The sequence below is a fragment of the Rhamphochromis sp. 'chilingali' genome (genome assembly GCF_963969265.1).
Source record: "Rhamphochromis sp. 'chilingali' genome assembly, chromosome: 18".
Lineage (NCBI taxonomy): Eukaryota > Metazoa > Chordata > Actinopteri > Cichliformes > Cichlidae > Rhamphochromis > Rhamphochromis sp. 'chilingali'.
Genome location: NC_137945.1, coordinates 10134963 through 10162131, shown reverse-complemented (window position 1 = coordinate 10162131; position 27169 = coordinate 10134963). Strand labels below are relative to the sequence as shown.

Genomic DNA, 27169 nt, shown 5'->3' with positions numbered 1-27169 from the left:
AAGCGGAGTAGTTTTGCTACTACTGTGGCCAAGGTGGAAGATTGAGCCAGTATTGAGGCGAGAGAGTGGTTCAGTTGTGACCAAGGTTTGCTTGTTTTGTGGAGCAGGGCATATGTTGGATTTGTGTCCTTCATTTGAAAGAAAGTTGCACTGTGAAAGATTATCTTTTTTGAAAGAGAATGGTGTGTGTTTTGGTTGTCTGCGCATTGGGCACAGAAGCAAGGACTGTAGGAAACGTCTCTTGTGTAAAGTCTGTAAACAGAAACACCCCACACTCTTACATATCCACTCCAAGCAGAGGGAAAGTGTTTCAGTGCAAACTATAGGAGGGTGAGAACCACCAGATGAAGGTCCTTCATGTGCTGTGCAAAGCAGTGGTGTTACTGGGGCCGGTGAGCAAAATAGTGCTCTGTCCATAATACCAGTTAGAGTGAAGGCCAAGAAAGGTAATCAGTCACTGATAACCTATGCTTTCCTAGATCCTGGGAGCTCAGCTTCATTTTGTACTGAAGGGCTCATGAATAGGCTGAATCTTTCAGGAAGGAAAACTGGCATTCTTTTGCGGACAATGGGTCAGGAGAAAATGGTCAGTAGTTATGTTGTTTCAGATTTGGAAGTAGCTGGTTTGGATTTAGATCACTACTGTGACTTGCCTGACTTATTTACTCAGAAAAGCATGCCTGTTCATCAATGTAATATTCCCCGACAGGAAGATCTCGATAGATGGCCACATTTGCGCCATATTAAGATACTGGAGATAAATTCCGGGGTAGACCTGTTGATCGGGACTAATGTGCCCAAGGCTTTAGAGCCATGGGATGTTGTTAGAAGTCAGGATGGAGGTCCCTGTGCAGTAAAAACTATGCTGGGTTGGACGGTGAATGGTCCTCTCAGAGAGGATTGTAAGACGGACATTTTTGATGTGAGTGTCAATAGGATTTCCGTGGCAAGATTGGATGAGCTGTGGGAACGTCAAATGAAGGCTGATTTTCCAGAATGTATTCAGGATGAGCAGTTTGCTTTGTCTAGAGAAGATCAGCAGTTTATGAAGTCAGTGATGGATTCTGTTAAGTTGGTTGATGGTCATTACACCATTGGTTTACCTTTTAGGTGCAATCAGGTAAAAATGGATGATTCCTGGTTGTCAGGGCCAAAGTTTCTTGCTCAACCAGAAATTAATTGGCCAGTGAACCTTGATTTTTGGAAAGATCTCTTCAAATGATCCAGAGATTAAAATGGCCGTTTTAGTTAATGCTGTTGATGCAAATGAATACAAAGATGGTGCGATGAAGTTAATTATTTTTCTTCGTGGACTCGTCTGAAAAAGATGGTTGCATGGATTCTTAGATTCAAAGATTTGCTGCAGGAACTTAGTAAAAAGAGGAAACGGCTGAAAGAGAGCTTTGCGTCTAGCGTGACTAAAGAAAATCTTGAGGAAAATCTTAAAAGAGAGTTGCAAACTGTCAAGGACCATGCTGCTAAAGGATTTCTCTCGGTAAAAGAACTTAACAAGGCAGAGAATGCAGTTCTTTGTTTTTGTCAAAGGAGGAGATATTCAGATGAGATCAGTAGGTTGCAGAGGGGTGAAAAGGTGAAGAAGAGTAGTGAGCTCTATAGGCTTAATCCTAAACTTGAGAATGGTGTGTTGAGAGTGGGAGGTAGGCTTAGTAGAGCAGCTACCAATTCAGTTTTTCTTTCCTTCTAACCTGAAATTCCGATTTAAATATTTTGAGCTTTGTTATTTACATAATGCTGAACATAAGGAGAACCTTGAAAGGTTTCGTGTGAAACCAGAAGAACAGGTGTAGCATTGTGTGATTTTTCTGCAAAGATTGAAAGCCCACACAGAGAGATGAAGAGATTCCTAACATTGCACATTACCTTCAAGTCATTACTTAAACGACTACAGGCATAAAAACATTATTCAGCAACTCGCATCATAAAATAAGTCTGAGAATAATGTGGGGTGTTTTGTAACCCTTACACTATACACAAGCAACAAGGGTTTGTCATTTCTCTTAAAAAAAAAAAAAAAAAGTGATTCCCCTTATTTCATGTCAGAATCGAGGATGTTGTGTTTTGTCTGAAAACTTGTTGAGTGACCTTTTTTTTTTTTTTTTTTTTTTTTTTTTTTTTTTGTTTCATTGGTGTGCCACAAGGGTTGCCTAATCAGTACTGACGTGCACATGAGCCCCACCTTGTTAATAACAAAGTGGACACAAACGATGAGCTTTAGGCACACCAGTGCAGCATAACGTCTAGTAATCTTCCCCGATCTCCTGAAGGAAGCATGTCTCCTGTCTACTTTCTCCTCCTGCTGGTCCCTGTGATCTCGGCTCAGACTTTTCACTGGGGTCCCTGCCCTACTCCAAAGGTGCAATCTGACTTCATCCTTGAACCGGTGAGCACAAATAGCATAATATTTTTGGTTTACTGTCTATGTATACTCGGTATATAAAGAGTTTGAACTAATGGCTTGTCTTTGTTTACAGTACCTGGGAGAGTGGTACGAGATTGAGAAGCTGCCTGCTTACTTTGCAATAGGAGAGTGCATCCGGGCAAACTATTCTATGAGGGAAGATGGGACTGTGCGAGTACTGACCTCTCAGGTGTTAAAAGTACGGTAAGTGATGAAGGATTGGGCCATATGCTGATTCAGCAGGGCAAAATTTATCTTTAACTTATTCTGTCTGTCTGCCGGTGTGGCAGATTAGATCAGGAGACTCGTACCACTGTGTTGTCTGTGTGGTAGACTTAAAATTCTGGGAAATAATTAGTCTTTTAATATATAATGTTGTGCACATGTTTGTATGTCTCAGGAATGGCGGTAGGTGGGTTGTAGAGGGGACAGCCAAAGTCATGGAACCAAAAGAACCAGCCAAGCTTGGAGTCCAGTTCACATCTTGTAAGTACCCATCTTATCAACTTCTTTTATAACAGTGTTTTTCTTTATCTGTTTTTGCTTTTCTTTTTTTCGCTTGCCTTTTATTCTCATAAGGATGATCAGGCTCTTAAAAGTTGTATGGCATGTCTGTATTGGCTTAATTTTTCTTTTGGAAATTGTTGCTTGGTTTAGGCTATAACAAGCTTACTTTTGCACTTTTTAGGACAAGGTGTTGAATAAATAATCTAACACTGCTCGTATGTTAGCATGCTAACAGTAGTATTTACGTTAAAAAACCGTGACACCAAACACGTGATCACTATTCTTACTGTAGCCTAATGAATGCCCAAATCATCATCATGTAGATTATACTGCCACTTATATAAGTAAAAATTTGACATGAAATCTTTCTGAAAATGTTGTCATGTAATCAAAGTATTATAGTCTGTTGCCCAAAGAGAGGAGCAAATATGGCTACATAGAAATGTACAATATATATTGAAGAAATCTCTCTTTACAGCCTGTCAACTTTAAATGGAAAATTGTATTGTTTTGTTCATTTTTGTCTGAGTATCTTTGATTTTTTTTTTTTTTTTTTTTTTTTTTTTGGTTTCCAGTTCTTCCCTACTCTCCATACTGGGTTGTGTCGACTGACTACACCACCTATTCTGTAGTGTACTCCTGCACAGACATCTTTAAGAGATTCCATTTCAACTACGCCTGGATTTTCTCACGGTCGCCCACCTTGCCCTGCGTAATTGTGGCTTATGCTAAAAAGCTGCTGAATGAAGAAGGAATCAACACTTCCAAGATGACCTACACAGATCATAACTGTGAATTGTGTAACTGAGTTCTAATACAGATGTTCATTAGAGTTTTCCTTCCTGAATATTTTATATAAACTACTCAGTTTACCTGTATTACTCTGTGGCCTTTTAATCCTTTGAATTCTTTAGGGCCAGAGAATTTTGTCACAATTTTAGTACATTTTTCACTTAAATGATAAGTTACATCTAAAATATTCATTTGGTACTATATCAGCATGTTAAGGTATTCATTTAAGATATTATTTGATTAACAGAACAATGTTTATTTACTTACAATAATCAGTGAAACAAGCTACTTTTGGTAATTAAAAAACTATAAAGCTTCTGTATAAATTAAAGTTACATCCATTATTCAATTGTTTCATCTCTTTTCATTCTTCTGCTGAACATTTTTATAACTGATCGTTGTAATTGGTTGCTAGGGGTTCACTGACCGGTCTCTAGGCCGACAAAGACCAAAAAAAAACAACAAACTAAGAAAAAGCAAAAAATGCAAAAACAAAAGCCTGACGAATACTATCTGATTATTTGGAGGTGAAAAGCCAACAAGGTTAGATGGTATTTAATGTGGAAGATGACAGAAGTGTTAGACAAACTTATAGTCACTAATATTTAGAACACTCATTTGTTCCAAAGTTTGCAAATTTAAAATAATCAATTAAAATGTAGGTTTTCACTGAATGTCTCTGGTTCATAGAAGAAAAATGTATGCTTGTTAGATAAGGAATGTATTTGTTTCATGTTGTTATGCATGTAGGACTGTGAGAAATAACAATTCAAAACTATAATGTGGAGCAAACTGAAAGGTTGTCATTGACTGACAGTGCAAGTTCTCTACCAGCAATAACACCAATGCATAACCAAAACATGCTGGCATTTACTGTTATGTTAAAGGTGTTAGAATCACAATATTATAAATATCACACCGTGTGTGTGTGTGCGTATTTTTTTCGCAATGCTCGTACTTTGTGATTACTCACCTGATCCACTGACTTTATCTTCTGATCATGTGAAGAGTTAGCAGTGGGAGACTTTGTACACAGTCTGTAGGCTGCTCACCCAATCAGAAAATGGGCATAGTAGAGCCTTATCTAGAGCCAGTCAACAGCCAGTCATCCTCGTGTTTTTCAAGATATTTATATGAATCTAATCAAACCAGATAATGATTAAGAAGCAGAAACACATGGGATCTGGATAAATTAAATATTTTATTGCTTGTCATAGTTAGTGTTTTCATAATTTGGGCACGTCAGCTGCTATGTAGGAGCTCATACACTCGGTGCCTACCAGCATCAGACCACCATATGACATCGGTGAACAGTTTAGGCAAGAAAACTTTAATAGCGTCAAAGGGAAATACACCAAACTGCAATCTTAAAAGTTTGATGTTATTTATTTAAATATGTTATAAAACACATACAAGTACTTTCGGAATATCAACAGGTGTTTCATGTAATTGAATGATTCCTAATTGTTCTTTTTTTAGTTTTTTCTTTTTTTTAAAATTGTTACACAGTATAGAATAGTGATTGTGAATCCACAAGATCTGGTGTGGCAACATGTGGTATGCAAAACACCCAAAAGGAAACAGACCTGAACAAAGGAAAGATTTCTGACATTTTTACTGGAATCTAAGTTCACGAAAACAAGACCCACATAACTACAATGTGTCATAACTATTACATCTTAATAGGGAACAAGTGAAGCAAAAATGTTGCAAATCAACATTCATAACTTTGTAATATAACTTCTGGTCCCTGTGATCTCAGCTCAGACACATTAATGGAGTCCCTTTCCTACTACTTCACAGTTGAATTAATAGTACTCTATTTGTGTTTCTCAGGAGTGATGATACGTGGTCCATAAAAGGTATAGCCAAAGTTGTGGATCCCAGCAAAACTTGAGTCAACTTCTCACCTTGTATGTAGTTTTCTTATCACCCCTCTTTACAGCTGTAAATATACTGCTTTTGGCACCTTTTCATTTCTTCTTGCTAATTGTCCTTTTTTTGGTCATTATTACTCTTTTTGTTTTTCTTCTTCGTTTCCTGAGGATAATTAGGCTCTTAAGATCATTACAAACTGATGAAAAGACAAAACAACGAAAACGATATTTTGCCTCACTTATAGGACCTTTGTTTACCTTGTAACCATTCAATAAGCTTTTCTGAACTCTTGATTGAAGGCACACACAACAATAACAACATCAGTTAACATGTAATGCAGTAGTTTGTAATGTTTGTAATGTCACTGATATTAAGGGGCTCTGTCACAACCAGTGTTGGGAAGGTTACTTTTAAAATGTATTCCATTACAGAATACAGAATGCATGCCCCAAAATGTATTCTGTAACGTATTCCGTTACGTTACTCAATGACAGTAACGTATTCTGAATACTTTGGATTACTTAATATATTATCATGCTTTTTACAACTACGTGAATGTACTATTGCTGTGTGATTTATTACTATTACTGAAGGTCCGCGACTCCGAACTGTAGTAAAGGGACCTCTGACTAATACGGCGGGGTCCCTGTCGGCTTGTAGCCGAAAAATAGCTTTACTTTGTTGTGTGGGTCAACTTTTCTTGTGAGAGACAGAGAGAGGCGTTGAAAGGCTGCTCCAACGGAACTTAGTTTTTGGAGGAAAACACGAACACTGTGTACAGTCGAGTCCTAATAGCTTACAACTGGGCTCGTCAGGCACTCTTCTTGGCTGCAGTGGTTATTATTATATTTACATGCTTCCAGCTCCCGTTTTTCCTCGATGACAACTCGTACCTTTCCACTCCCCTTTTTCTCGCTCCTCGCGCTCACAGACCCATAACGTGTATGGCAGTCCATTCTCCCTGCAACACGGACTACACTGCCCATGATGCTACATTCTTTAGAGATATGCTTGTAGCATTCTGCCTGTTAGCTTAGCACAACAACAACGAAAAGGCGCTCTCTCACCCAGGAAACACAGTCTCAGAGAGAGAGAGAGAGCGTCGCCCTGTAACCATGGCAACCGTAACGCTGCCGCCTGGAACAACAGAACGTAGCTGTCAAAGAAAACCCAAACAGTCCTGACAGTCCTGATCTAGAGATCAACAAAAGTCACACCCTTTGGCTGCACCTAGAAATTCTTTTTATGAAAAGTTTTAAACAGAATCAGTGAGAGAGGGCGGCCTTAGCAGAGTTCATTGCCCTGGGGTAACATGTCTTGTTGTTACCTATGAACTAGTTCTGTTGTTTAGGGCTGAACAGCCCAGTTAGTAGACATTTGAGGTTGTGCTGAAAAGAATTACACAAAGAATTACACCGTTTCTACTGTTGAACTGTAAAAACTGTGCCATGAACAAAACTTGTGGTTGTACAGTGACTGAATTTCCAATAACAAGGGGCCCGATAACCCAAACTTCCAAAACACGTTTCACAAAAACAAAAATTCTTTCTTTTAGTAGATTTCCATGCACCCTTGAGCATCCTCAAGAGGCTCAAGAGCTGGTTTAGTGTTCTGCAATCAAGACGAATCAGAATTTTTAAGGAATATGAGGAGAATTGGCCACAGAGATGGGCACATTTTAGTATATTAGCGTATAAGTACACTGTAAACCCCAACAGTCCACCTGACTTATATAGTTTGTGGATACAACAATTGAAATGCGTCACAAAGTTGAAACAACTTAAAACTTTTCTGTTCTCTTAACGATTCAAACAGTTATAATTGTACATGGCTTAGAAGTTAAGAGTAAATACTGCTTTTTTAATTATGATTTTTGAGTAAATTTTTTTTTTCGAGCTCCGCATTTGTACGTCATGACGTTTTCTCTCTAACCTGAACGACATTGACAGAAAATTCTGTTCAATATGGCTGCCCTTCTCGAGCGACCGGAGAGCACATTTGGAGAAACTTGTAAGTAAAACGGAACCTTCGTTATGGTTATTTTTTCCGTAAAAAAGCAAGTATATTAATATGTTGCAGGCATTAACTTGTTTTTGAATGCGCTGTTGTGTTAAACAGCACAGACCCAGGTAGGGAATTGTTGTTCGCTGTTGTTCGCGCTCTTTTTCAAACCGATGATATCGTCAGTTTTACAGTTTTAACCGATTAAAACACAGTTTTAATAAGAATTGCACATAAAGAAAGTGTCTTAGTGATATTTTAACGACCCGCTGCCAACGCAAGAACGTTGGGGTTTTTACAACAGCAGCCTCATTGTTCGGCCGAGTTTTTTTTCTTCTTCTCATTAGCATCATTCAAAAGTGACTTAGCTAGCAGTGGCAACTTCTATCTTAAACAATTAAAAGTAATACCCAGATTGAAATATAGCAAGGTGTTGTATATTTAGTGTGCTGATAAGGTTTTCAGTATTTTTATTTTTTTTATTCCAAGGCTGAAGACCGAAGAAAAAAACTTCGGACTGCAAGTAATTTCAGGTGGAGACAGTAAACACAGGTGAGTTGAAAGATCTATTGAAGAGTCCTTTCTTCATGGCCATTAAAACATTTGTAGGTTAAAAGACCTGTTTTGTTTTTTTTTGTTTTTTTTTTTAAATCATGCCCCTGCTTTGTCACACTGAATCATGTTGAAAAGATATATTTTCATGGCTCCCCCCATTACCATTACCTTGTACTTTTTTCAACCAGTCTATTTTATTTTGTGACATTAACATCTTTAATGTACCCCGCCAGTATAATTATTAATAGCTGTGTTATTATTTATAATGCATCTTTTTATCATGTGCAGATCTACCAAGGGTCGGTGGCACAGTTCAACTTTTGTGGTAAGTTATAACACTTCATATTTAGTCACATAAGTAAGTTGTTTCTTCAGTTGTTGAGTTCTTATAAAATAATTTTGTATAATTGTACAAAATTACTGAGGATACATCGAATGTGTAAATCCCAATCAACAATTTTACTGTGATATTCGCTCATGTTTAGAGAGTCTCCATTATATTGATTACTGAGTTTCCATTTTTTTGTAGGGCCAAATTTGTATTAAAATTTTATATTTTCATGTGATGTGAAAATACTCAATCATTTTTAATTTTTAAAAGAAACCATTCATTAAGTACCTTAAAGTGCAGATTTCAGTAGTTGCTGAAATGCATATAAAATGTCCCCCAAAAAACGTCTAGATACGTTGATTGGGGTATTTCAAAATTAAAAATGTTTAGAAACCCAAATTTTGACTGAAAGTTTCATAATCTGGATGTGTGATGTAACTGAAGGGAGTTGTATGTTATGCCCTGTTGGCAGTAGGTGGTGTTTGTGAGCGTATATAATTAAGATTCGGGTATGTTTAAAGCTGACCTTTACAGTTAACTCCTGGCTAAAAAGATGTCCAAAGCTGTGATGTCATATCTGGACACCATGGTCATTTTAGTCTTGGCTGAACATTCACTGTGTTCTGCAATGGTTGTGTACGAAATTATAGGAAATTTTGTAAACCAGAAACACGCAAACCGTGTTGACATTTGGAGTAGCAAGTTCTGTCTACCCAACTGCCGTCGTAGAGCACGGACTGAAAGTTTTGCTTTCACTACAACTACAATGGCGTGCAGTCATTATGTGTTGGTTTCAACACTATCTAGTTGAGCTCCAACTAGTGTGACTAAACATTTGTAAAAGTCCCCGGATGATGACAACAAAGCACAACCAAGATGCTACCAAGTGCTTGGAATTCATAACAAAACAGTGGGAAAATAATGGCGTTTTGTGGCAGGTTATGCTTTATGTAAAAGCTGCAGTGTCTAGTGCCCCAACAACTTTCATTATATGGATATAGGCTGGTCAGGAATTGATCTAAATATCTCTCAAAGGACTCAAAATGGCACCTAAGTTGTGTGAGTGAGTAAACAAACATTTTGCATTCCATAAGGCTCACGTTGCAAAAAACGGTAGATCTCCTTGAATGTTTGTCAAGAAACTGGCAATTATATAAATATAGAAATAGAATTATTTGCATGGTAAAGTAATAGATCATCTAAGCAGGTGTGATTTGCACTTTAAAATTGTTCTTGAAAGGGGAAACACTAAGGATGTGCCCTCTAGTTACAAGTAGTTGAAATTAAAAACTGAGCTCATTTTTTTTCTACATTTATCTTTAGATTGAGAATGTTGGACAACGTTTGGCCTTTTACAGTCACCATGCAGTGATTGAAAGTTTGAGCATTAATTGTAATTACTTTGAAATTGTGTAATCTGTTTTTTCCTTTAAGAACTGTAATACTGATGTTCACTGAAGTTTTTCAAATAAGCCAATGGATTGGAAGTGCAAATTGTGTGCAGTCACCTCAGACACCCGGGCACAGTTATTTAAGCATTACCATTTGAACCACAGCATTTATTCTAAGGTTAGTCCCTTGCCTTGTCTCTATGAGTCTTGCATTTGTACATTCAAATCATTTAATGCATTGAAAATCCATTTGTCACGGATTCACAATGAGCCATCGAAAACTGGTGCAAGTCAAGGTGCACAAGAAGCTCTTGTGTTTTTTACATGTCCCTTGTGCAAATTAAAGCAGCCTTTCTCAGAGACTGCATTATTCAGTCATTTACGAAAACACCTAAAAAACCATGAGAATGTTGCTTGCCCTTATAAAAACTGTAGTTACCTCACAAATGTGTATTCATCCTTTAATACACACAAAAGTAAAGCACACACAGGTAGTCTGGACATTTGCGATGACCTTGTGTCAACAGAAAACAGCAGCCCAGTGGAAAGCACTGGTGAGCTTGCCCTTGAGGATGTTAATGAGGAGCATTTGGAAGCATTGGCTTTTCCTGAAGTGGACAGTGTTTGTGATACCAGGCAATTAAGAGCCCAGCTACACAAGAATTTGTCTTCACTGTTCCTGAAGATGGAAAGTATCCTTCATGTTTCTGAAATGGCTTCTCAGGAAATAGTTGATACTCTGACACAAATATTTTCTTTGTCAAAGCCCCTCATTAAAGTAACTCTGCACGATGTTTTACAAAGGCATCAGATTACTCCTTCCGATACTATCCTTAATGATTTGCTTAATGCTGTAAATGATGCAAATATTTTTGCTTGTGCCACAGCAAAAGGGGAGGACCTTTGTTCAAATAAACGTAGAAAAAGGTTTATAGAAAAAAACTACCCTGTGGTAATGCCTGTTCAGTATTTCTTAGAGCCTGGTTGTACAGCAATTCATGTCCCTATACTTGAGATGATCCAAAAAATGTTCCAACATACAGACATTCTGAACAGAATTATGGAAACAAATATCTCACATCAGGGTCTTTACACAAGCCATAAAGATGGGTCGTATTTCCAAGAAAACGAGTTACTATCTTCATCAGAGCTTTCACTGCCACTGATACTGTACATTGATGACCTTGAAATTGCTAATCCATTGGGCACTTCAAGGAAAATACACAAACTGTGTGCAGTATACTGGGTGTTTGCTGATTTGCCAAGTAAATACCGTTCAGGTCTACATGTCATTCAGCTAGCAGCACTATGTAAGGTACCTGATCTCCAAAGGTGTGGCTATCAAAGAGCATTTGGTCCTTTGCTACAAGATCTAAAAACTCTTGAGCAAGATGGTGTATTTATTGAGTGCCTTGGTAAATCTGTTCAAGGGACTGTCTTGTGCGTTGTATCTGACAATCTGGCAGCCCACTCATTGGCTGGGTTTAGCCAGTCTTTCAGAACAGGATTTATTTGCAGGTTCTGCAATGCAACACGAGACCTAATTCAGTCTCATGATGTTGGAGATGGCAAGTTTAGCCTCAGAACAAAAGCCAGTTATGATCATAATATGCAGGAAGTCCTACATGGGGATGGTCATAGTCAGGAAGGTGTGCAACGGAAATGCATCCTGACTGAAAGTTTGCAGTATTTTCATACAACTACAGGCTTCCCGCCTGATGTCCTGCATGACCTTTTTGAAGGCATTGTACCTGTGGAGTTGGCCATGTGTATTCAGGAGATGATTCGGCGGAAATATTTTACTCTTGAGCATTTGAATAGGAAAATCTTGTCTTTTCCTTACCAGCATTCAGACAAAATTGACAAACCAAAGCCCATCCCAAAGAACTTCTCTACAAAGAGAACCATTGGTGGCAATGGCCATGAGAATAGCACACTGCTGAGACTACTGCCATTCATGATTGGTAATGTAGTTCCTGAGGAAGATGCTTCTTGGACAGTGTTAATGGATTTGAAAGAGGTTGTTGAGCTAATGCTGTGCCCAAGATTTGATGAAGAGACCATACAGTATTTGCAGTCAAAGATAGATGAACATAGAAAAGTGCTGCAGGACATTTTTCCTGAATTCAGACTGCTTCCAAAACATCATTATGTAGAGCACTACCCAGCTCTTATACGTGCTTTTGGACCACTTGTCCATTTATGGACAATGAGGTTTGAGGGTAAGCATCGGTTTTTCAAGCGGGTAATACATGACACACAAAACTTTAAGAATGTGTTGCAAACATTAGCAACACGGCACCAACACATGGTGGCCTACCACCTCAGTGCACCAACATTTTTTCAGCCACATCAGCAGTCGTCACATGTCACTTCTGTCACGGTTTCAGATCTTCCTGAAGTTGCACAAGAATACATAAAGAATAAAACCGACAGCAGAATAATTTACAGCACATCAAAGTTCATTGTTGATGGTACAACTTACAGTCCTGGAATGTTTTTGTCTGTGGGGGAGGATGGGGGACTGCCACAGTTTAGCAAGATCGAAAAAATTCTCCTTGTTAACAATGATGTTGCATTTCTTTGCAAAGATCACAAGTCAAACTACATTGAACATGTAAGGTCATATGGACTCTACCCAAGTTGTATAGCTATCCACTCTATGTCTGAGTTTAATGACAACTTGCCCCTTTCTGCATACTATGTGGAAGGAAAACTACTTTTGACACCAAAACGTTTTATACTTCTACACTGAAAGTGTATTTGCATTATGTAATTTGCATATGTTGTACATATATTCATTTTTGTGATATACATGGGTAATAGACTGTTTTGTCAGATAAATGTAAAAAATGTACTAGTGTTTTGTTTTGTTTTGTTTTTTACTTGTTTATGAAATCAAAGTAAATCCAAACTTAATTACCAAGTTCTAATTGGATATATAAACTTCAGATGAAAAGCACAAGATACCTTTCATTATCATTGCAGTTTCACAATGCAGAAGCTGTGTGTGAGGTAAAATAAAGAAAATACCATTAAGCAGCAGGCTGTAAAAGAAGTAGTTTGTAAGTAGAAGTTCTGTGTAATATTACGAGTATCTCACTGATTTAGTATGTACTATTGCATAACAATGTGTCTTTGCAAAGATTTATCCCGCAGTTTGGCTTGGTTTTTTAAAATGACTGCAGTGTAAATTCATATGTATTCTGTGCTTCTTTTTTTTTTTTTTTCAACTTAACAGAATTTATACATGGTGAGACAATGTTGATTATATGGTAAAAACTTAAAACTAAAAGAGGGTTACTGTTTACCATGACTAAATGGAATGATGGCCTGTGACTTTGTAACATCTGAAATTCTTACCTATATTTTGGACTGTTGGATGATCGGCCATAGAATTCAAGACTGCACTCAAAGTAAACAGCAGTAATTGTAAGTTTTTTTTGCCATGCTAAGTGTTTATTTTGTCATGAAATGTACAGTGTACTTTTGAAATTTTTGAAAGCTGTAATGATGGCTGAGTATATAATTATCACTGACCATAATAAGGTTAATGGTATGATGTACAGTGTTTTTATATATGAGATGATTCGTTTTTTAAAAATCATCTCCATTCCTTGTTTTATTCATAGGATGATGGCAGTATCCCAAAAGTTCCTGCTGAGAGTTCACCTCACCACAGATGTTGTTGTGAAGGTTTCTCTAACTAAGCGGCCTGAGTCGGTGGAAGAACTAATCACCATACTCCGTGAGAAGCTCAACCCAAGGCTGGACTTTGAGTTTACCTTACAATACGAAGACCCCGACTTTGATGGGCAACTTACCTGCCTACTGGATATTCAAGAGTTGCCGGAGAAGGGCACACTAAAAGTAGTGAGATCTGAAAGTGATGTCAGTTCTTGTGCAAGTTCTGATACAGACATCCTTCCTCATGTGCCTTTAGCTCAGCGTCTGAAGTGTTGGCCTGACACTTTCCCAGTACCTACCTTTTCTTACGAAGTTGAACATCTCCTTGAGGAGGGAAATAGAGCCTTTGAGATGTCTGGAAAACATCTGAAGTTGACTCGAGCCCAAAAGCACAACATCTTGGAGACCATGGCTTCAGCGATGCACACCTTCAAAGCCTATCCGAGTGATGGAGATGTCGGTTTGGCAGCAGAAGCTCTTGTTACCACTCATCCATGTCTTAAAGAGCCTGGAAGTAGGAATGGAAGTTATGGTTGGAAGACCAGTTTAAAATTCAAGATGGGAAATTATCGCACCAAGCTAGCCAGATCTGGATGTGTGGAGGTGTCTGTCAACGCTGGCAGGAGGAGTGTTAACAACCCTGAAGGAGAGCATCCCCACTCAAACATAAAAAGAGCCAGAAGAGCTGAGGTGAACTACCTCCCAAACTTTCCAAGAGGAGAAGATCAGGTCAGTTTGGAGGATATGAGAGTCCAGATAAAAAATGAGGTTGAGAAGACTGAGCCCAACAAAGTAATGATTGAAAAACTGATGCAGACTACCTTTGCACTTCGTCGCCATGAAATAGTTCAAGACAACCCAATGGTAAAGAACTTCTTAGAGAAATGGCCTGCTCTGCGATTTGACTCTCAGGTATCTGTGCTTTGATTTTTTTTTTCTTCTTCAGTTTAACATGAAACAATGCAAGTTCAGCAGATCTCTTCAGATTCAGATAATAAATAAATAACACATAAATAAATAATAGATAACAAACAAAAATATATGTCAGCTTTGTGATACACTTGTGCTTGTGGTTCGGGTCCAATTAAAAAAAAAAAAAAGAAAAAAAAACTTCATAGGACATCTATAAAACAAGGTTAGACAGAAGTTGGGCAATTCCTCTTTAATGATAAGATGTAAATTTGGTCAGTAATTTGGCTTCATGTTGGATGTTTTTGTCCTGTTTTATTTTAGATTTGTGCGGAGTTCCACCGAGTCACAAACATCAACCTGCGGAACCTGACAGACACACACCACGACTTATGGCTCTATACAGACAGAAGGCTGCACGGACTGGCAAGATATCAGAGGCTCTGCGAACCATCCTGAATCATTATGATCTTCAGGTGAATATTGATAATGATAAAATTAACACAAATTAAAAGTTTCACCGATAAAAACTCAATTTTTCCTTGCTTTGAACATTTGTGTTTTATACAGATTACAGCTCTGATCTGGTATGTTACTTTAAAATACTGTGTAGGATTTTTGTCAAATGAGTAAGATACAGACTCTTTGTCATAAGAGACAGAAAGGTTGTGTCTTAAAAGAAATGTCTCCAAAATTATGTAGAGTCACATGCCATGCAGTTTCATAAACATGTATTCTCCCCAAAGAATGACACCTGAAAACTTTGTGTTCAATGAACTTTTCTTTTCCCTTTTTAGGAGGCGCCTGATATCAGCGTGAAACGCACTGCAGTGCTTCGTGCCCTTCCTGTATACCTGCGGGAGGAGGACCCAGAATTCTTCAAGACATGTAATGTAAGTGTATTTTTGCATCACTTAAATTCTGCCAGTGAGATAAAACACCATGGATTTTTTTAAATCCAATTTAATACCCACCCTTTAGGGTGGAGTGCCCACTCCGGGTCGGGGATGAGTTCCTGCCCCAAGTGGAGGAGTTCAAGTATCTCGGGGTCTTGTTCGCGAGTGATGGGAGAAGGGAGCCGGAGATCGACAGACGGATTGGGGCTGCAGCTGCAGTAATGCGGACGCTGCACCGGTCCGTCGTGGTGAAGAGGGAGCTGAGTGTAAAAGCGAAGCTCTCAATTTACCGGTCGATCTACGTCCCTACCCTCACCTATGGCCACGAGCTGTGGGTAGTGACCGAAAGAACGAGATCGCGGATACAAGCGGCAGAAATGAGCTTCCTCCGAAGGGTGGCTGGCCTCTCCCTTAGAGATAGGGTGAGAAGTTCGGCCATCCGGGAGGGGCTCAGAGTAGAGCAGCTGCTGCTCCACATCGAAAGGAGCCAGCTGAGGTGGTTCGGGCATCTGTTAAGTATGCCCCCTGGGCGCCTCCTGGGTGAGGTGTTCCAGGCATGTCCCACCGGGAGGAGGCCCCGGGGCAGACCCAGGACACGCTGGAGAGATTATATCTCTCGGCTGGCCTGGGAACGCCTTGGTATTCCCCCGGATAAGCTGGAGGAGGTGGCTGGGGAGAGGGAGGTCTGGGCCTCTTTGCTTAGGCTGCTGCCCCCACGACCCGGCCTCGGATAAAGCGGATGAAGATGGATGGATGGAATTTAATACTAGCAGCTACCAAATTGTACAAGCAAAATACCCTCTCTTTAGAAAACCCTCATACACACACACAGGGTCAGGAGCAGGGCACAGGCGTATCACAGCACTTCGGCTACGCTGCAGGTGGCCCCAAAAACAAGGCTGAAGTCAAGATTTAGTTTCTTTTTGAGATAAAGTCATAAAATAAAAAATGACTTCTTTTTTTTTTTTTTTTTTTTTTAGAAAAAAAACAAACATACTAATTATGTAATGCAAGAAGCTAATGCGTTAATGTACATTTTTCAAAAAAAGTAGAGTACCCTAATCCGTTACAAAGTAACCCACTACACTGCTGAATTTTTTGCTAGATTACAGGTCTTGCTTGTCACATTCTCTCAAACCAACCTTACTTATTGATACTGTCTATTCCAGGCGGACACATTGGATGAGTCGACCCTCATTGACACTCCAGTTGCCCTTCTCACAGTGGTTACCGACGGCGCTTCCCAGACCAGTTCTGTCCATTTTACTTCCTCAAGCATGGCCGTTGTGGTGGAAGGCGACTTGGTGATGCGTGATATTCCCAGATTTGCAGATGCATTTGCCTTATTGTTTGGCTTGATCTATGCTCTGCATTTGGACTACCCCAGGAAGCTCGTTCACACATTTACCTTTGTCCAAAAATTCTTCATGGGGCTTGATGACGGCAAACCTCTGAAACCCTGCCTACATGCTCTTAAAAATGATTTGTTGCTGAAAGAGTAGTTCTAGAAGGAATATAAGGCAATGTTTGTTAGGACATGCACTCTGTTACTGAGCACTTTGTTTTAAGCACTTTAAGTTTACTACAGACTTTAGGTGGATTTAAATCCATCAGTTTACCTAATTTTGCTTTGGTTATTTGGAAGATGATCATCTTTATTTGTACCCATTTTATAAAATTGTTTTTCATTTCTTTTTCAAACAAAAGTGATTAGTATTTGACTTTTTATTTTGAATTTATGTATTTTGAGTAAGATGCAATTAGGACTGATGTTGTCCTTTGTGATTTTATAAAAAGATACATGTTCTACATTGAATTTATAATGCTCACTTTATGGTGCCAATGTCCATGTTATTGGTTATATAAAAATACTAAGTGATGTTTTTACATTTCCATAAAAAATGTTAAATAAACAAAATGTAAAGTAAATGAATTTCTCTAATTTTTTTTACTAGTCTACACTCAAACATTTAAAAATAAATATCTTTTAATTAATAATCATATAATTTGAGTTTAGTTTGTAATATAATTGCATTGTGTTCGATCAAAATAGTAAACTACAAAAAACACAAAAATATTAAAATTAAAGTATATAGTTTTTAAGTAAAGCTCAATTAATAAAATAAAAATATAATTTAAAATTTTTAAGTTAACAATAAATACAAATTTTGAGTACCCCATACTTATAAAAGATGAGTTTGTGTACTTAAAACTTTTGAGATAATCAGTTTCCACAAATGTTTTAAGTTCAGTCAACTGATTCGGGTTTACAGTGTATATGTTCATGACATTGTCCCTGCCTTTTTTTACACCTTAAATGAAATATGAGAAACTAATGATAGTGAAAGATGTCACCACAGTTTTCACTTATTTGATCAATATTTCAATAAATGATTAAGATACTTAAATTTTGGGAAGGAGCTGATAAACTATAAAATATATTGTTGTAAAACATCACCATATACTTTGAGTTCCATCAGCATCTAAAAATAAATCATCCTGACAGTGTTACTGTGCAGTGATGTAGATATGGAAAATTTCCAAGTTCCTTTTGGAAATTCTTTTAGACATTGTCGTTGTGTTAAAAGATATTGACAAAGGGAGAGCTGTTAAGGTGATAAATGATTGCTAGCAGGCTCTATTTGACTAGGTAAAGCTCTAATGTATTTACTACCTTACCATAAGTCAATCACTGGTATCCTGCTCTCTCATTTGTAGGCGACTAAATTGCTGATCTGAGGAAAGTTGCCTTGCCTCTGCTCACTTTGTGTTGTAAATAATATTTCCGTCTGTAATCACTACCGAATGTCACTGATTTCGACTCACTGGGAATCGTTTCCTTTGTGGATGAAGCTTTAGTTGTTTAGTCAATATAAAGATGAAGCAACCGACATTAGAAAAGTCTTCAGTTAAGACATGAACTATTTTCTGAACATGAAAATGTCTGCTGTAATAATTTATTTCATATTGTAATCTTATCTCCTGCTAAAAAAGGCTCAGGTGATGCAAGTTCTCTTATTCTAAGGTGAGGACAATATCTTAGGAAATTTTTCTAATAATTAAAAAAACCCGATAGAAAGGTTTTGTTTGTGTTCAGTTTATCATTTTTCTTTAAAAAAAACAAAAAGGCGATCAATTTATTCTGCAGTAGATATTGCCTTTTTAATCCTCAGTTTTATTTTGTAAAGCTGGCTCATGATCAATCAAATTTGTACAGCATGCTTCTCTTGATTGATCAGTGTGTGTGATATCCAGTAAGTAAATATTGACTGTGTACCTAAACACAGATGTAAAAAAAAAAAAAAAAAAAAAGTGGGTATACTGAAGCTATAATAAGCTCTAGGTGCAGCTCTTACACAACATAACTTTTGTAATCGAACAAAGAAAGCATGCTGTGATCTCAGTTCAACTTTGAAGGTGCAGCCCGGATCAAAACCTGTATGAACACAAATTAAAAAAACAAATTAAACAAAGCTGTTGTAAAGGCTCACCTTTCAGCATATTCACTTCACCAGATGCACCTTGTTTTTTTTCCTCGCCTTTGATTGGGTGTGGTGCTTGGCCTTAATTGCACTCACCTGTCACTCGTTATAGAAGGACTGCACTCACCTACCCCTCACTCTTTTCTCACTCCCACATGGGGCGGCAGCTGAGGTTCATGTATTGTTTCGAGTTACTTAAATCATACTTTGTCCTTTTTAGAGATAGCAGTCCGTGTGTGTCTTTCCTTCCTTTACCCATTATTCAATAAAACGACAAAACCTGTAAATGATTGACTGCTTATTCTCATTCTAATCGGATGAGCCCATGATGATGACTACTTAAACCCTGAACCTTCCTTCCTCCAAAACATGGTCCTCCGAGCCGGAGTAGCGTTAGCGTCATGTAGATTTGAGACGTTCCGGTCGTGAAAGGCGACCTCCTGCCCACCTGCAGCAGTATGACGTTCAGTATCCTGGAAGTAGAAGTGCTAGATGTGATACAGAGAGTCAAACAGAATGCCAGCATAGTGACACAGACACACATGGGCTACAGGATCCTGACGGGGAGTCAGGAAGTCTACCAGAGACATCCCCTGCTCCTTTACCCACCAATCAAGATGAGGTGATGAGGGAACTCCTGATGACAATGAGGGAGATTAGGCAAATCATGATTCAGTTATCTCCTCCCCATTCTCGCAGTTCCTCCAGATCTTCAATTCACACTGTCTCATCTGATGAAAGCAAATCCTCTGTATGCGGTTTATAAGCCATTCCCCAAACACATCAGCAACATGAGCAGTTCCCAGTGATTGATCCAGCAACATGTCAATCACACTCTCAGCCCCCACAGGTTAGCCGTCACTCTGGTGCAGTTCTGGCTGCTAGCCCTCCTGTCCCTAATTCAACAATATTAGATGCTGCAGTTCCTTCAAGTGGTTTGCCTAGACCAGTTTTTCCTACACCAGATGAGACTCCTTTTAATTTACTGGTCACACCACTGCAAGGTCCGCACCAGATTTCCTGTGTTCAACCTGCTGTTCATCTAGATGAAGACCCCGCTCAACCTCTTGTTTGAATTCCAGAACCAAGGCAGCACCCTCCTGTAAAGCAGCAACCAGCTACATCTGATGGTTTGCATGCACAAAAACCTTCGGTACCCATTACTGCTAGTTCTAGTCACCCTGTTAGCACTAGAACACATGTGTATAAGCTTGAGGGTCCGTCTTTCCCAGACCTTACCAGAGAAGATGAAATCCAGTATAGGCTGTTACGAATGGCCCTTACTAACCTGCTTGGCCCTCATGAGACGGAGCACTTTAAATATCATGTCCTTCTCGATCATCTGAAAGTAGACCAAGCTAAACGGTTAGCTATTTCCTTTTCCTATGCTCCTGACCCATACACTCAAGCCATCAAAGCTCTTGATGAGCGTTATGGGCAACCAAGACAGCTAGCATTGAAAGAGCTACGGAATATACTGGAGCTTCCTCCTATCAGAGCAGGTGATGGTCGGACTCTGGATAACTTTGCTCTTCGTGTGCAAGCTTTAGTTGGTTTACTTAGCACTATGGGTGATCATGGACAGACAGAACTAAATTGTGGCTCCCATGTCGATCGCCTACTTGAAAAGTTGCCCGCAGAGCATTCCAGTCGCCTCAAACGGCACATTTACAGGGAACAAGGAGATATGATGTATGACTTACCTTTGTTCTCATCCTGGTTGCAAATGGAATGCAAGTGTCAACCAAGAAAGGACAGTCCTGTTTCATCCTTTAACCAGCCACGACCTGCCCATAAGTACACCTCTCCACTCACAACAATGTTACATGGTTCAAATGCATCCGATCCTGTACACTATTAGATTATTCTGTTATTATATGTTACCTTATATATGTAATCAAAGTAGTTGAATTAGAATACTGCTGTAGATCACATTATACCCTTTAATATAGAGTGTGTGAGCTGTATGTAGTTTAGTTCTCATTATACTTTTGAGTTAACAGAACATATTCACATATTAGTTCATTAGATAAATGTGCATCACTCTGTATCCTTGATCTGCTGGGAATGTGTTACACTGTTTTCTTGACATGCTTAATTGTTGAATCATGAAGAGAAGGTTGTAAGCAGGAGACTCTGTGTCTAAAGACAGGGGAGATAGATAGACCACATTCCACACCCCCACCTTACAGAAAGCAGAGAAACAACTGCCGAGGTCATAACTTAGGCGCTGTAACAGAGAAAAAATGTGATGTTTTGGCTTTTACGACTAGCTGGGGGCCACTAGAGACTATAAAAAGCTGAGCAACCCGTCACCATTTTGAGACATGTGCCTGACCCTCTGGTAGCATCTCTCCCGTCCGGACGTTGTAATGCTCTGACTGTTGAATTGTATGGAAATAAATGATTGTTGATTGAGCATTTATACACCGAGTATTGTCCCTCCTTCAGCCCAAAGATTCAAAGAATTGGGAGATTTCAACAACTTGGTGCCGTGACCCGGATCTTTGGTGTGCTGAGGAGGTGCAGATTTGACCTTTGGTGAGATCGTGAGGCGAGGTGAACAGAGGACCGGTCCAAAAATAAAAAGGTAAGCACAGCCTGTTGTATTATAAATACCAAATGTGCATATTGGGCTTTCCAAATTAATCTGTTCACTGAGTCACATGTATTTTCACAGTAAATTTGTCGGTGTCTGGTTTTTGGCGCAAGATACTAACAACATAAGTTGAGGCTGAATTCCAGTGTGTTAAATAAACTGCTTCTACCGAGATACTAATAACATACTACGTTGGACTAGTTGCAGTAAACTGCTTCTACCGAGATACTAATAACATACTACGTTGGACTAGTTGCAGCCACTTTAACTTCCACATTTAATTTTGTCTAATACTGGCTTCTGTAGCAATAATACATTAGAATTTATTCTGAAGACGCGGCTATTAGTCCAGTACACTGAAGTCGAGGTTTGTTTATTTTGTTTATGGTGTCAGTGACGTCCTGGCTTTTGCCGGCTATGAAATAGAAGTTGATTTAAGGAAAAGCAGATGCTGGCTTCACGGTGCAGTTGAACGCTGGCAACGCGAGAGCGAAACACGTCCGTAGGTTTGGTTTATGATACGGCGTGTTCCGGTGGTGCGGCCGTGAAGTGCAGTAGTGGTTGGTGCTAGTTTTAGTACATTGGATAGAGGTTTTGACGGTGGTTTGTGGCGTCAGTCGAGTTTTAAGGGCTGCGGTCATAATACAAAGTAAAATTTTAAGTACATAGCAACACCTGGTTTATGATGTCAGGTATAACTTCGGGGATGCAAGCATCACTTTTATGATGCGACTTTGCCCCGTTGTGGCGGTCATAAGCGCAGAGAAAGGGGTATTTTGGTCTATGGTGCAGTGTGCTTTAAGAAGATCTAACAGTTGAGCTCAGAAGTTTCTGTGTAATCTTCCACTGATGAGGAACGCTCTCTGTGTGTCTCACTGATGGTGTAACGCGCTGTGTGTGTAAGGCGCGCTCTGGCTGTGTGTGAGGCGCGCTCTGGCTGTGTGTGAGGCGCGCGCTGAGTGTGTTTCTGTGTGTGAAGTCTGAACACAGTGACAGTGACGGTTGATGTGTTTGATTAGGAGGACACTAGAGCAAAGACACATTTTAGGATCAAAGGTTGATGCCTAGTGTACCTGTGGAACATTTTGCCTATGGAGTGGCGACCCTCCTGTTCGTGGACGCGCGGCCAGGACCGGCGGCGTCCGGGTGCCGAGGTGGTGACTTGGGGAGGTGAGGGCCCCCGCATAGCTACGGAAATAACACTGGAACGGCCGTGTAATCACGGGTTCACATTTATTCCGGACTAGAACAAGACACATTTTGCGAACAAAGGTTGAGTCTAGATTAGTAAAGAAATATAAAAAGGTTGAATTCCTTGTTTCAGTGGTTGAAATTGTTGTGTGCCTGTCCCCTGACGAGTGTGAAATTAAAATAAAGAGGGAATTTGGAGCCACATAGAGATAGACGGGCATAATTGGGTGTATTACTCTGTGGTGTAATAAAAATAAAAAGGAGAGATAGTAAGAGGTGTGCAGTGGAGAATTATGGAGGAGTACAGAGAGGAATGTGTTGGGAGACTGGCGTACAGTTTATGCTGTCAAGGTAGGCGGGTTGCCTGCTTATCTGTTTAACATGTGATGAAAATGAAATTAAATAAATCTCTTAGTGTGTTAATACAGGAAGCTGCGGACCTGGACCAACTGCCCCCACAAGCACAGCGGCCGAAGCAAAATTATAGGTAATGGGAACCACACCCAGCACGAATCAGCAGCTGTGAAAAAGACAGCAGCGAGGAGAGAATTAGAGGAGAAATTAAGAGAAGTTTTAACACATAAAATTGGGGCCAACGGACTTGTGGAGGTTGGGAAGGCGTCCGGAGCATCACAACAAAAAGGTGAAACAAAAACACACAAGCAGAGAAATCTGAGAGAAAGGCTCCTTTTAAGGTAACGCCTAGTTTGAGAAAAGATAAAATTAACCTGCTTTTATACAAATGCACATACACGCAATGAAGAAACAGCTTACACTCATGAACACGTGAAGATTTTCCAGCAAGGTTAAAGAAAAATTAACATACTTAAATGATGAAGTCTATACATTACTGACAAAGAAACCCTCTGGGTTGCAGGACAACAATTTAACTAAAAAAAAAAAAAAAGGAACACTGGTCTAACCAACCAGGCAAGACGCAACAAATTTAGTGGTAAAAAGATTCAAATTGTGACATGTTTTCTGTTGATTGATTAATAAAAGTGATTACTGAATGAAAGAAAGTTCCTTTTTTGGGCTTTTAAACATGATCTTAAGAATTTTAACATATACCGGTGTTGTCCTGTCAACTTGGTGGGTTAGGAGTTGATTATATCGGGAGACAAAAAAAAAAAAAAAAAAGGGGGAGAGAAGGCTGACACAGGGCCTGGCCCCATTGTCTCCCCTCGGAATAACACAGCCAACACAACATCATTTTCCTGTTCATTTGTTTTTGTTTTTTGTTTGTTTTTGTTTTGTTTTGTTTTTGTTTTTTCTATACATATTTAATTACAGGCTGCTTTGCCGGCCCTGAAAGCCGAGGCTGACTGGACTCCTGCTCTCCCCCATACGTGACACTGACCAAATGCTGCAACAGCTGGACCCACAACAACGACCTGAGAATGTCAACAGACCTGCAGGAATGTGATCTCATGCAGCCGAGACGGAGAGCACTAAACCTAAGGCCCGTTTCACTACACGGGGGAAAATTCCCAGACTGCGTCAGCTGACAGAGCTGTGACGAGACGCCCGCCAAGCCCGAATGAAAAGTAAGGCCGAGCGAAAGAATGCTGACCTTGATAACTCTGCATTTACACTGTGCAGGACAGTGATGGACCAACACGGATGATCGGGTGGCGAAAAAGGGCGTGACCGAGACAAGAGGAGTAACTGAGGTCAGAAGGCACCTCAGAATGGACAAAAACACAGAAGAAGATGCAGGTTTCACCTGCGGTGAACATCGACACTGGAGAAAGGACTGCCCCAATTGGGGTCAGAACCAGGACGGACTGAATTTTGAGCAGCAGCAGCAGCAATGGTCGCAAACGAACTGAAAAGGAGGGGGGCAGGACCCCAGGGCATGCTTCAGGCCGTGGTTTACCCAGAACACCAGAACAGGAAAGTGATGAACACAAACACCCACACAAACACCCACACAAACACACACATCTACATGCACTGACTCAGAATGAAGAGAAACACACACAAACACACACACACACACACACACACACACACACACACACACACACACACACACACACACACACACACACACGTCTCCAAACACACAGATTCAGAATGAAGTGAAATACACACATGAACACGTGCACTCGTTGAGTGAGTGAGAAATGACACACACACACATACACACACACACACATTGGAATGCTGATTCACTGAGAAGTGATCCACATACACACACACACACACACGCTGATGCAATGAAGAATGCTTTGCTTATGCTGATATGCAAAATGCTGCACACAAACATCCCAATGCATAATTTTTATGAGGAGCCATTGATTACCATTAAATACTTAGAATGTGTTATATGTCAGCCAGAGGGCATTTATGTAGATTTTAGGAATAAGGTCTAAAAAAGTTTGGTTATGAAAACAATGTCTGTGCGTGATGTCTGTTTATGGCTCAAGGCCTTGACTGAATTCTTTGCTGTGCTTCACACAGCCCTGATGAGGAACAGTGGCACAGAGTGAAAATGATGAATTAATAGTGTAAGTTTAGGTTGGAGTACGGCATTTTCTGTGATTGAGTTTTAATTCAAGGAGGAACAAAAGGTGTTACGGCACCTGAGGTTCTCATTCCCACACAATATTGTCCCGGCAGGAAGCAAAATTTTCCTGTGAATTTCGGGTTGATTGTTTGGTTTTGTTTAGCGCTAGCTTGATTTTATCAGTGAGCTTTGGCTTGTGTTCTTTCTCGTAAGCGAGAGAGGATAGTTTTATGCTTGGACATGTCTGCAACGGGCCCTAGTTTATGTTATTGTTATTAGTGTTTTGTTGGTTATGTCTGTTTTCGTTTTGTTACAGTGCACTGAGATAAGAAAATCTGAGAGGTGTGATCCACCGGTGGTGATATGTTGATATTTTGTGAGTTTATGATTTAACAATCAGCTCTTTAAACCAGGCCTGAAAGATTGAAATTTAAAGCGCTATGAAATATTCTTACAAAAACAGTTGCAAAGTGTGCTTCTCCATGATTGTAATTGGCTTGGGAGAAATTCACTTATAGGGAACACTGAGAAGTTCTGAGTCTAAAAGGATTGCACCGAGTCAATCCGGCCCAAAAAACAACAAGGAATTGTTTTCCTTTAAAATGATGACGTCATCTTGCTGGTGATGGATGCTCGAATAGGTTGCGCGTGAGACTCCATTATCAGCAACATCTGGTATGAATGTGTGTGGAGGTATGCATGTGAATGGACTGTGATGGACTGACGACTAAAAGCTTTGACTGACTTGATACTGAGACAATGACTGCACCCACTTTAGGATTAGTAAATGCCAATAAACAATTCACCCAGCCGACAAGAGAAGGGTGGATGCTTCGCTTTGTTTTGTTTTGTTTTTTCAGGAGCAGGAGGATAAGAGAGACTGGAGGAGGAGACTCTAGCTTCACATAAGTATGAACTGCAGACTTAACACTGTGGTTGCTGATTTTGAGTTACTGATGTTTGCATTAAGAAAACTGTGCTATATTAGCTGTGTTTTGATTAAGGTATCATGTTATATTATTGGGAATGCCAAATGCTACAGTGGAGATAACTATTGATATCACTCATGACTGGAATATGTTACTATTAACCACAGCAGGCCACTGTAAAAAAGTCAATTAAATTTTATAGAGGAAAATCGCCAAAATTTAACAATACCTATGAATGGCTTGCCACATTCAGAATAGAGATATGCAATAATAAACATTGGTCCACGTGATTTAGGTTCTCACTTGAAATAGTAAGTTATTAAATGTAGAATATAATCGACAGGGACATTTGATAGGATGTGGTACTGAAAAAGAACAAGAGCAAAGTAAATAAAGAAAATATTGTGTTTAGTTTGGATAAATTCAAATTAAAATGTACCATTACACTCAGAGGATCAATATGAAATAAAACATATGCAAAATTTGTAGGAAGTACATGACTGATAACTGTTCTGTCCTGAGCGTTTGTTTCTAGAGCACCCACTTGACCACACCAACAGTTTCTCGCCACCGAGGAGGGGTACTTGCAAAAAGAATAAAATAAAAATCTGAGTTTAACAAAACATTTTAAATGTAAATATCAAGCTTACCTTTCTTTTTCCATGAAATGTGCTTGTGGGCACGCCAGCCATTTTGAAAAGGTGGGCAAAACAATTGGCAAGGCCACACCCCCACACATGTGATATAATTTTAAAGGTACTGTTGCCCTCTCTAAGAAACATCAGGAATTAGAGGAGTGGCAAGTAGAGTATGCGAGCTACAAGCAAAAACTAAAATGTGTACTACAGTGTGCAAAAATGAAATACTGGGTCATCAGGGGGTCATGAGGGACATTTATAAAACTAAAAGTCCCACTAACCTTAAAGTGCACTTGAAAAGCCCACACAAGAAGGTTAACCTAGCTTACCTAGAAGACCTCATCAGGGGGAGCACACTCCCCCTCCTTGAAGAGCTCACCCACTCAACCCGCATCCCCAGAAAACAGCTAACCCCAGATAAGGCAGCGTGATGTATCCCGAGACAACAGGAC

The 27169-nt window shown here is 39.5% G+C and overlaps 2 protein-coding genes and 1 long non-coding RNA gene across 4 annotated transcripts; all 3 read left to right on the top strand.

Moving 5' to 3' along the window:
- The first annotated feature begins 2213 nt into the window (after positions 1-2213).
- On the top strand, positions 2214-4595 carry LOC308385773 (apolipoprotein D-like). The gene is made up of 4 exons (XM_080864898.1): positions 2214-2401; positions 2493-2623; positions 2820-2905; positions 3502-4595. The coding sequence occupies exons 1-4, from the start codon at positions 2291-2293 to the stop codon at positions 3732-3734; spliced, it is 561 nt and encodes a 186-aa protein (XP_080721024.1). The 5' UTR covers positions 2214-2290; the 3' UTR covers positions 3735-4595.
- A 2808-nt stretch (positions 4596-7403) lies between these two features.
- LOC308386248 (uncharacterized protein) lies at positions 7404-16929 on the top strand. 2 transcript variants are annotated; one of them, XM_080865666.1, is made up of 4 exons: positions 7555-7606; positions 14847-14946; positions 15268-15363; positions 16536-16929. In XM_080865666.1, exons 2-4 carry the CDS (start codon positions 14863-14865, stop codon positions 16866-16868), a joined length of 513 nt encoding a protein of 170 aa, XP_080721792.1. In that variant the 5' UTR covers positions 7555-7606; positions 14847-14862; the 3' UTR covers positions 16869-16929. The 2 variants fall into 2 exon arrangements, with proteins under 2 accessions (XP_080721791.1, XP_080721792.1); XM_080865665.1 differs by lacking the exons at positions 14847-14946; positions 15268-15363; positions 16536-16929 and adding exons at positions 13271-13306; positions 13507-14662 and having other exon boundaries at positions 7404-7606.
- Positions 16930-20714: 3785 nt separating this feature from the next.
- LOC308386435 lies at positions 20715-26827 on the top strand. The gene is made up of 2 exons (XR_013969800.1): positions 20715-21438; positions 23932-26827. It is a non-coding gene; the product is annotated as an uncharacterized lncRNA (long non-coding RNA).
- Positions 26828-27169: the final 342 nt, after the last annotated feature.